Here is an 11,722-nt window from a genome sequence, read left to right on the forward strand (position 1 = left end):
GTCCTTATGGAGAAGTGATAGGATAGATTGCATCTTCGATGATGAATCAACACAAACACCACAAATAGCAAAAACAATAAGGAAGCTGTTCTGACTGTTTCATTCATTAAATGTAAATTCACATACACACAACACGATCTGATGATGCAGCCAAATAACAAATATGATACAAAATGAGCTCATCAGGAAAAGCATCCTGGAGGCACTGCACACAGATGCCATCAACTTCCCAGAGATCATCTGCCTTTTAACTCTTTACTACGGAGTAGTTATTGAAAATATGCATAGGGGAGAAACCTTTCTCAATTAATAGCATTCCATGGTAGATTATGAACTGTTTCTAACCTTTAATTTTTGCCTTGATATTTACCGAGTAAGACATTCCCATGTGCACATCCTTCAAAAGAATCTACACCATTCAATGTCATTGCAGTGCAGTTTTGCCAGTACAGGTTGATTTTCTACTAGAAGTAACTTCTGCATATGTTTATCAGTTTGTGTGTGGTTTTTTTGTTTTGTTTTGTTTTTGTCAGAATGCCAATAGCTGTTCAGGTGAAGTATGTTTTACTGCTGTTTTCACTTTAAAAGAAATTGTATAAATATCATTACACAATAGAACAGTTGTGTAGCAGCTGTTTACATAAAAATAATTTGGCTTTTTTCAACCTTCTGGGAAATGTCTGTGGATAGTGCGAAATACTAAAGCACTGAAATGTTTCTTTTATCAATAAACATTGCTCAGAACCTCAGGACCAATTAGCGGGCATTTCTTTTTCTCTTTCTGGCAATCCTTGAAGTTAACTGCCTCAGATATAGATTGGCATGCTGCAACAAGAGAAGGTACTCTGAGAACAAGGTCAGTGGCACCGAAAGTAAAGACTAGTTATCAGTCCCTTTACCTGAAATTACAGGTAGAAAATGACAACTTAAAACTTAGAGAGTATTAACTATTTACAGTATCTGGCTTATAGGAAGCCCACCTTAAACAATATCATTAATGCTCTTGTCGGGGGTTGATTAACATACATCAAATATTTCAGAAGGATGGCAAAAGTTGCCTTTCATAACACAACTGCACTTTGGATATTTGTCAAAAAAACAGGCATTGGCAAACAGTGATCTGTAACCAGAAATGCAGTTCTGTTTTGTCCATTTGTTCCCAAGCCAGTCAAGGAAGGAGTGGTAAGTCAATTATTATGAAGTTGGTTAGTTCATGATTTGGCCTCCTTGAGTGTTTCAATGGACCAGATGTGAGGGTCCCTTATGCAAACAACATGGAGAGGAGGACTATGGAATGCCATGCACAACCAATTGTTCAAGAAGATTAGTTAACCAGTCAGATGCAGAAACTTTCAAACTGAATCTGCACCTCATTCCTCTACCCTCTCTCCCAATTTACAACAAAAATAATTAATGCGACAAGATAAAAGCTTGAGTTGTCTCAAGGGTTCATGTAATCTTCTCTGCAGACACAAACCATCTTATGTTTCCTGGCTTACTCGGGCTAGATTCCGTTTCCGATCCAAAAAAAAAGAGAGGTTGCTTCCAAGCATTCCAGCCAGAACATTCTTTAGATTGGGGAGCATCTGGGGTCACTGTGGAACATCTGTACAGTAAAATTTTTCTTCAGCATTTTATCCAGTGTTATATAGAGCTAAATACTTCAATTTAGAGGGACTCATCCTTAATTACTCATTTTCCTCTTCTAAAATATCTTGAAAGGACACATCTAAAGGAAGCCAATGGTAGTGTACTTAATGGAATCTCCAAAGGCAGGTAACATGATTACAAAAAAGCTCAAGAAAATAATCCTCAACTTGTTAGAGAAATTTAACTGACCACAATTAGAAAACTTCCCGCACAGTGACAAACAGTATTTCTCATGGCTCATTCAACTATGAACAGATGCTGGAGACCAAATTTTCATGATGTCACATGGAGTTTTTGTTGTGATAGGGTATGTATTTTTGGCAGCAGTGGGACACTGATGGCTTGAAGTGTGCTTGAAATGTCTCCAAACTTCATCTCTGAAGCCTCAAACACATGGGCAGTCATGTAGCACAGGCCTTGGGGGACTGGGGAATTACAAGAGACCAAAAATATAAGATCTATTAGTACTCATCATAATTATTGAGATCTGTAAAATAGGCGTTAGAATAGGTCTTTGCAGTGAGATGTGGATTGAAGTATTTGTTTCTTTCCTCTAGGATCAAGTTGTTTTTGTTAAATGCCTGTAAGAAGGATAAAAAAAAACCCAGTAAGTTATATTTCTGGAAGATATTGTAATAAGGAGCAGCCCTTTACCTGAGAACTTGTGTTCTCATATAAGTCCACAGGGAAAATATAATAATAAAATATTCTGCCACCTTCTTTATTTCCAGATCATGCAATGTTGCATGCTTACCTGCTAGAAAGAATGTCTAGTTGTGCTTTATTTTTTTAATATCATTTTGAGATTTCACTTGAAATCAATAAATATTGGGAAATGTAAATTATTTTATTTGGAAGAGAATTGAGGTGGTCTACTAGAAAGTTTAGCTAACTCCAGTGAGTCTTAAAGAACAGAATGTGTATCATTGCTTAGTCCTTTACCTGCTTAGTGGCCATCATAGTACCATATAAGAAGAGGCTTGTGATAACTTGCTCATCTTTTTCCAAGCAACCTCAATCTTCATCTTTCCACTGTTTTTTCTTTGCCTTTTCTGCAGTTGTCCTGTATTAGATGATTCTTCCATACTTTTCTACTATAATGTGTCTATTCCTAGAGAATCAGATTTTAGAAGCCCCAAGCAATATAGATTGATGCTAGGAATTGGTTTCTTGTCCCTGTTGACTCCACACAATTTACTTTGACGGCTACCCAAGGATTCATGAAAGATTGGAAAATCAACACAAATGCTTCATGAAAATGGAATTCTTAGTCATTAATATCAAAGTAGTCAGATCCTGGTGAAATCTGCTGATTGCTTATAATTCTAGTTCTTCTCTGTCCTAATCCTAGCTCTCTGATATGCTTATAATAACAATGACCATTAAATGACATGTTAGACCCTAGTTTTAAGTAAATCTTTTATGAAAGTTCTCTCTTATAAGCAGTGTGATAGAATAAAAAGATCACTGGCTTTGGAATCAGAGGACACTGTGACACTTATTTTCTATGTAACCTTGTTTAATTCACTTAGCCTGACTGGGCCTCTGTCTCCTGAGGTTAGGCTAGATGACCTCCAAAGTCCCTTCCAATTCTAGATCTATGATCCAGTTACATATGAGTAAAGGATAGTTCAATTCTCCCTTCAATCTTTCCCCAGGGACACGGTTCAGAAACAGCTATGTCATTCACAGTCTTTTTTTTATAAACCTAACTTAGTTGATTTACTTCATTCATTCTGGTTGCTCTTATACTAGGAAAACCCCTGGAAAGAGCAAACTTGTAAAGTCTTAGCCCAAGTTAGAATGGACTGCTGCTAATAGGAAGGAAAAAACAAAGATAATTCAAGAAACAGTGACACAAAGATTTAGAGATTCAAACTATCCTTAAGACAGAGATGCTCATAGAACAATCTATGTATGGTGAAAAGCCACTTAGCAATAGAGGGGGAAAAAACAACCTCCTGAGAATGAATGACTGAAAAACTAAGATTGAAAGCAAAGCAATGAGCCTATTTGAAATGTCCATGTTTAATTTTCTACAATAAAGGGAATTTTCCTCAATTAAATGGCATGATATAGTGCAAAAGAGAACTCAACAGCCTCCGGAACCTTCTGACTTGTTGGATGGCAAATAAAGTCAATCGTTATTTCTCCATCCCCTCAGCTATAAAGAGGGGATGCTTCTAGTGAGGCTAGAGGCCCTTGAATAGGTTAAAAATTTATCATCAAGCTTCCGCACCAAGTATCATCCTTTTGATATGGAAAAGCACATGGTATGGAATTTTTAAAGGTAAATTTTATTTTTATTTGTATTTATACATGTTACATATAAATATAATTTATATTTATTTTATGAAATGTATTTGATGAAATTCCAAAGTGTGCCAGAATTCTACCTAAGTATTCTTTCCTGAAGTGAGCTCATGAATCTTTTTTTTTCTTTATTTGCTTATGTCTGATTATCAATAGTTCTATTTTCCTCACTTATGCATAGCTGGGTATTTGCCTGAATTCTGTAATTCACCTATGAATATACAAGGATTTCTAGGGATATAGGAGATACAGAGTTAAGTGTGACAAGCACACTATTTTTGCTAAGGTTTTATTATTTTCTGACTTTTCACAAGGATTTCAAATATTTACCAAGTCTTCATTTGATGCTGTCTTAGTGTACCTTTATGTTGTACTCGTATTCTCTCTCCCTCTCCTTCCTTTAGTCAGTCTCCCCTATTCCTTCTCTTTCCCCACTTCTTGTTTTCCTAATGCAATTAATAAAAGTCTTGAAGCAAGAATTCTTGAAACCTGAATTCCCTAGATAATTGTCTCAATCTTTCATTTTGCATATATATGTATATATATACACAATACTATATATATATATATGTATGTATGTATGTATGTATGCATGTTGCCTTCATACTGTCTCTGCCAATTGCTTACCTTGATGGCTTCCACAGAATCATATTTATCCAGTTTGTTGATATGATTAGTTATGCTTGTATTAAGAGGAGCTGGTGAGACGGGATGGATGACGGTAGCATCGTGCGCCTGCTGCTGGTATCGCTGGCAGTATGTGTAGATAAGCAGAGTAAGGAGGCAACCAAGAATAGAGCTGCTTAATCCCACTGCAATCATATGGAACATGTTGAACTCTGAAAAGCATATAGTCAAAGCCATATTATATTTCATGCAGACATGTTGTGTAAAAGCTCAAAGTCCTCAGATGACAGAAGCCCTGGGGCTCTTCCAAAATAAAAGAAATTATCGTCTCTTCCTTTAAAATGGCATGCTCATCAAGACTTTCCTGCAAGAGCAAGTATGTTCCAAGCCAGTTCTCTTAGGAATTATAATCTGCCTTTTATACACCATTGAATATTTGAATCCCTCTTTTCGTAGCATTCCTATAAGAACGCTTTTTTTCCTCCTAGTAAAATAACTCTGTATTTATAGAGCTTCTAAGAAATGTGCTTTTTTCCCCTCAAAGTATCATTTATTAAATCTGGTTAAGAAAATGCACCGATGACATTGGACAAAAGTATTTAAACTTTCATGAAGAGCCTCTTTTCCGTTTAGTTTTGTATTTTAATGTAAATCCACCAAAAAAGCTGTCCAAACCTACTTAATATAAAATACATTTTCAACAGATTTGTATAGATTCTGGTGCTTTATCCTTTCTAACAGTATGTTTTCTTTTTCTTAAGAGTTATATTTTTGATTATATAAATATTAACCATTCCAGCTATTATTACGTCACTTGTCCTTATTTCTATATTAGAACTGCTTTGTGTCATGATTAAATAACAAAACAAAGTCTCTCAAAGAGTTTACTACTAATGTCAATACTATTAAACAGTCTGATAGATTTCAAACTGGTAAAAACATTCAAAAAAGTATTCAGATGAAGACTGAAAAACAATATTAATTGTAATAAAATGCTATATCATCTCCCAATACACACAGAAACCCCAATCTATCTGGATCTGTTGGCAAGTGATTTCTTGGCTAAATCTTCCCAATTTATAGTTCACATTTTAAAATCAGATCAATACAATGTTGTCCCAACAGAAGACTGAGTAATGGAGTCAGAAGTTTCAAGCTTTGACTTGATTGTGACCTTTACTTTATGACTCTGTTTAAGTCATTATTTTTAAAGTCCATTTCCCTCATCTGTCAAATGAGAAGGTTGTGGGGAAGATGGGAGTATTGGATTCTTGCACTACTGCAGAATATTGCTTTGGGGAAAGTGCTTTGTAAAAAGCCCAAATGTTCTATAAAAGTGAGCTATTTTGATACTCTTGAAGCTAGAAATACTCTAAATACTATGCCATTGTCACCTAAATTGCTACAAGGAACAACCTCAGTGGGCCTCTACAGCCATCAATTTATTGATGAAAACATGGAACTTTTATCTAAGAAGTGAATCTGAGTTGTCCCTTCCATGGCAACAAGCAAAAATCTGCAAGAGTCTCAGGAGTTCAGGAACTAAGCTATATTTTCATCAGACGCTCCAGAACCAGGAAGTAACGTTAGGTTTGCTATTAGAACTGTGTTCTAGTTCTTAGATGTAATGCATATTTGTATATATCTAAGTTCCTTAACTTTTCTGAGCCTCACTTTCTTCCTAGACAAAAAAGGAGAAAAGTATCCTACCTGCCTCCCAGGAAAGAAACTTACGTAAATGTGAGTGAACTAGCTTGTTCCTAAAATCTTTCAGATTCAACATTAACATATCCCTTCTTACATTATTCTCCCTCCCAAAGCGATTCAACATTGGACTCTCAGCAGTCTACGAGCTTTAAAGACACAGAACTAGGGAACCCAATTTTATTCTGGGACCTTTCTTGGGCTGCTGAAATTTCTCACATGTTTTGGAAGGGAATTCTATGTGTAGTGTAGAAATGTATGGCTCCATCTTCATCCAGTCAAGTTTTGAGTTTTGAGACTTCCTCTGCCTTTGACTGAGATTGCAAATTGAATAAATCATTTAAATTCCACTTGTCTCATGAGAAATCTAACTTAAGGCATCACGTATTTACAAATTATTTCCCATTAATACAACTGCTGACTCAGGGAGAGTCTGGGGCGTCTAGAGTTTCTGCCTTTCTTAGCCAACAGGAATGAAAGCAAAATGGAACTCATGAGAGGAATGAATTTGACATTAATAAAGAGTAAAAACTTACCACCACATCTTTTTTCTTCTACACTACTGGATCTTGCTACAGATATTTCTGAAAGAACAAACAGTATATAATATATACAAAGCTTTTCTGGGTTTTTTTTTTTGTTGTTGTTGCATATGAGATACTTTAAGAAAAAAATCTAAAAACTTTGATTATTATAAAGACCATCCTTAATAGAGAGAATACTGGAAAGGATACACAAGCGTTATATGAAAATTATAAATCATGCCTGCTTATCTTTTTTTTGCCCTTTGGATATTGTTTTGATTTGCAGAGGGTTTCTTTGGTCATCAAAGAGTAACTAATGACTGGAAAAAAAGACTGTTATAAACATCAGATACTTGAAGTACCTTCCCTTTGGCTGAAAATACAAGATTAACTTCAAAACAATCCTAGAGTTTTTGTTGGTTTTTCTGATAAACTGTCCATCACCAGCTGTGAAACTGTGAATAGTCATAGCCTGTCAATTTCTTGCTTTAGATCTCCACTTTTACATAAAACCCAAATTGCCATATTTCCTGCAGTGTGGAATCAATCTACAAAAGTTCAAAGGAAGACATTAACAGCCCAAGTAAAGGAGTTTATCAGAGAAACATTTCACTTCCTCATTTATATAATGTCACATCCAGAACCTCAAAGGTAATCAATAGGATTACAAGTTACTTCACTGTTTTAATGCCCCATGGGAACAAAACTATTGAGGGTATTCTGGAACATTCTACACTTATTTTTTCATTCATTCAAAATTAAAATTAAAATTCTGATTATATTAAAATGAAGAGTGGTGGTTCTGCATCCGTAATGTACTAAAATACTGAATACAGCTAAAGATAAAGGTACTTTCTCCAAAAGGATGATCTTACTCATATCCATAAAAAAGCAGAAACATGACTTAGTAATATAATGCAACCTTGAAATGTCATATTCTTATCCCAAAGGTTTGCTTATTTATTAGATAAAAACATCATCTACATATGTAAATATGCCTATGAATAAAAGTATAATTGTGCAAACATGAATGTATGTGTGTGTGTATGTGTGTGTATTACTCTCAGTATAACAGTATAAAGGACTTAGCTAATTCTCTAATACAATTGCTATAACCATACCTAGAAGGCAGTGTGGTGCAGTAGAAAGATAACTAGATTTGGAGTTGGAAGCCCTCGTTTAAGTTCTAAGCAATGACTTTTATTGTGACTTTGAGTTCATCACTTAAGCTCTAATTGTTTGACTTTATTAATGTTATGTAGAAACAGCAATGGGAATTTCCAGCTCCTACAATTTAAAATATTTAACTTAGTATTAATTTAAATGATTAATAAATATTTGTTGCACAGATAAATGACTCATTCATACACCTTACTTTAAATCAGTATTGATTGCCTTTATTAAGAACTAAAGTCATATAAAATACTGTGTACATATTTATCTACATATGTAATATGTATATACTATTATACATATGACATATAGAAATTATATACAAACTGTGACAATCTCTATCTCTCTATTCATCTCTCTATTTTCTTATCTATCTCTACAAGAATTGATGGAACCATTGTCGCTTTTTGTTAATATCTCTAAAAATAAGAGATTTCAGACCTATCAATCATTTAATGTTATACAGTTAAAAATGTATTTGTTTACTTTAGTAGATATCTGTAATCTTACCTGGAATGAAATTGGAATCAAAAACACAAGACCGACTTTCTGTGGTATTTCCAGAACACTGGTTGCCCACAGGAAATAAAATGATACACTGACGGACCCGGAATTGATTCCCAGAAGAGTCACACTCAGACCAGTCTGACCAATCAGACCAGCTATCTGCAAGAGCCAGAAGAAGGAGAAAGGGAAGGGACAAGAAATATTTCACATTAGAATTTAATCTACCAAAATAAAAGATGCAAATATATGCCTCTCTAGTATCAAATTTAATATTAAGGCCTATGAATGAACAACAGCCATGTCTTCTAAGCAAGGCCCTAAATAAATGTGACCTATACAAAATCTAGGTTTTTACATAATTTAATTTTTTTTATTTTTCTAATTTATTTAGCCAATTTTCACTTGTATTGGGCCAATAGTATAATAATATATTTGCCTCTGCAATTGTTAATTTCAAAAACTGTCAGTACTGTGCCACAAAATAGGCAACATACCCTATTGCATAGTGTACGTGCATGTATGAAAAGAGATCGGTCGTTCAGAATGTCTCCTCTAACAGTTCCTCCAGAACTAAATTTCAGTATCAAGTCAATAACTCTTTGTTATGGAGAAAGCTCTAGGAAGGAATTGAAGTTTTCAGTCATCACAACAGTCCTTATCTTTAGTTATAAACAATAATTCCACTCATGTAATGTAGGAAAACTGATTTTTCCCATTTCTACATTCAGTAACTAAAGATCACACGAATAGGCCCCTGGTCATGGCTAGAATTTGAAGGGACATTGTCACCTTATCTAACATTCCTAATTTTGACTAATTGGAAATGAAAGAAATGATGCTGATTTTACTATTATTTTAAGCTTAAAGAATCAAATCCTGTGAATTAATTCTTATGATCAAAATATCTATTTCTGAGACAGAAGGCCCACAAAAATAAAATGTTAAAAAATATTAATTCTTGCCCTTCTGCATCATTGGTTGTTTAAGGAAAGAAAGAGATCTAATTTTGTCTTTCATACTTGGAAATAAGGCAACATGTCTGCTCCAAAACTAGAAGGAAAGGACTTAATTTAGTCCTACTCAGCTTCAGTGGTTCTTTTTTGTTTCTCTCTTTGTTTTTCCGTAAACAGTTCTATTCATTAAGTGCCTGCTATGTGTGAGGTACTGGAATAAAGAAAATGACAATCCTGCTCTAAAAGAACTAAAAACCTACTAAGGAAATAAGGTATACTAAAAAAATAATATTAGTTTGAATTCAATACGCACGAAAAGGGAGATGAAACAGACATGAAACATGAGGGAACAAGAAGGTCTGCTGCTAGTTGGTTATAATATGAAAGAAAACATTTCCAGATTCAGAGTAAAATGTTGGGAAATAGAATGTATAATTTTTATGGTGAACCTTGTACATATCCTAGAAGTTCAAACAAAATCTTTGTCCATAAATTCCTTGATTTAAATGAACTAAAAATGATACTAGCAAGTGTTCCAGGTTCTATGCATCTAATACCTGACCCTGACTTGGCACATCAAGTTCTGACCATGTTTTATAGATTTTAGCCACAAAATCCTACATTTTCACTTCAGATCATATCTCTAATTTCTATTTTATTTAATATCATCTATTTTATTATATCTATATTATTAAATATCATCTATTTTAATTTTAATTTAATTTCATATTCTGTCATAATCTTGTTACACTGCATGTTTTCTTTTCTTCTTATCTAATTGCATATATTAATTTTTATTGTTTTCCTTTCCCAAGTTGCCCAGTCATCTCATTGTTCTTTAATGAAAACTTTATGCCTATTATAATTTAGAAATAATTTCATGACAAAAAACATTAAAGAATCATTGAGATGGGCAGTTAAGTGATACAATGTATAGAGTACTGGCCCTGGAGTTAGGAGGACCTGAGTTCAAATCTGGATTCAGACACTTACTAGCTGTGTGACTCTGGGCAAGTCACTTAACCCCAGTCTTCCCCTTCCTTCACAAAAATGAATTCTTGGTCTAACTAGATTTCGAACTATTTTTGAATTAAAAAAAAAAAAATAGATCATTAAGACTGGACTGCATGAATGCCCTCAGGGTCAGAACTACCTGAGTTCATCCTGCCTCTAACATAATGCTAGTTTTGGGACTCTGGAAAAGTCACTTAACTTCTTAGCATCCTAAGCAAACTACCAAGATTATAAGTTGCAGAATACTTGCCTATCTGTGTTATTAGAGGTCATTTCCTCAGCTGAAGCATGCCATACATAGATAAAATTGCAGTCTGGAGTTCCCTCTTCCCAGAAAAATTACCAAACCGATAAAAAATAAGAAAATTTCTGAATGGAAATGTTTTAAAGTGAAATGGAGTTTTAAATCTTTCCATAAAAGAAGGAAGCCATGAAATAACAAATTCTGACAAGAACAACATTACCATGTGCAGGTAACATAGCATACAAATATAAGTATGTGATACTAAATTTTGTAATCCTCTATTAATACTGAGTTGGGGATAATGGTATCCAGAACAAATAAATCAATCCCGGTAGGAAGAGAACTATGTTAAATGTTTACCTGGACATGGCTGTGTGTTGCAGAGGGCCTCTTCAGTGTGGAGTCCAAGGCATATGTCTCCCCCATATGCTGGGGCAGGGTTTGTACATGAACGGGTCCTCATATAGTGTCCACCTCCACAGGTGGCTGAACATTTTGACCACGGTGACCAACAAGACCAAACGCCATCAACTACGAAGGGAATATAAATACAAGTTATTACTTTTCCAGTTCTGATTCATCTATACTTTAATTCACTGATTTATTCATTTTCATCATTAATTCCACAAATGTTTATGTGACATCTATACTCATAATAACACGGTTCTGATTTTTAAAATAAAATATACATATACATATGTATACAAATAAATGCACATATGCAACAAGAAGCTTAAACTTAGTTGGGAGAAATAAGAACTTCACATATGAGAATAAATTAGAAACAAAAAAACCCTCTATATTCTTTATTATATGACTCACTAAAATTAGAGTACACACTTATAGCTATGGAAAGGGAAGCTTGTTTTGGGTTCACAGCACCAAAGACATTCAACTCCTTAGTCTGAGCTGGGATTTGAACCTATATAGGAATTCTGACTAACTCTTAAGCCAATGGTACATGCTCTGTACCATGATCTCCCTTTTCTACTGAAAAGATGATTGAATAAGTA

General features: G+C 34.3%; 1 protein-coding gene across 2 annotated transcripts in view; it reads right to left on the reverse strand.

Moving 5' to 3' along the window:
- Positions 1-766: 766 nt before the first annotated feature.
- SEMA5A (semaphorin 5A) overlaps positions 767-11,722 on the reverse strand; it is a 660,701-nt gene continuing 649,745 nt past the window's right edge. The window contains exons 19-23 of one of the 2 annotated variants that reach the window (XM_072605411.1): positions 11,070-11,240; positions 8,502-8,657; positions 6,831-6,878; positions 4,591-4,802; positions 767-2,231 (exon numbers count right to left, since the gene is read on the reverse strand). In XM_072605411.1, coding sequence (XP_072461512.1) covers positions 2,112-2,231; positions 4,591-4,802; positions 6,831-6,878; positions 8,502-8,657; positions 11,070-11,240 — 707 coding nt within the window. In that variant the 3' untranslated portion in view covers positions 767-2,111. The remainder of the gene's footprint in view (positions 2,232-4,590; positions 4,803-6,830; positions 6,879-8,501; positions 8,658-11,069; positions 11,241-11,722) is intronic. The other variant, XM_072605412.1, reaches the window with a different exon arrangement.

This window comes from Notamacropus eugenii, chromosome 4 (assembly GCF_028372415.1).
Source record: "Notamacropus eugenii isolate mMacEug1 chromosome 4, mMacEug1.pri_v2, whole genome shotgun sequence".
NCBI classification, from domain to species: domain Eukaryota; kingdom Metazoa; phylum Chordata; class Mammalia; order Diprotodontia; family Macropodidae; genus Notamacropus; species Notamacropus eugenii.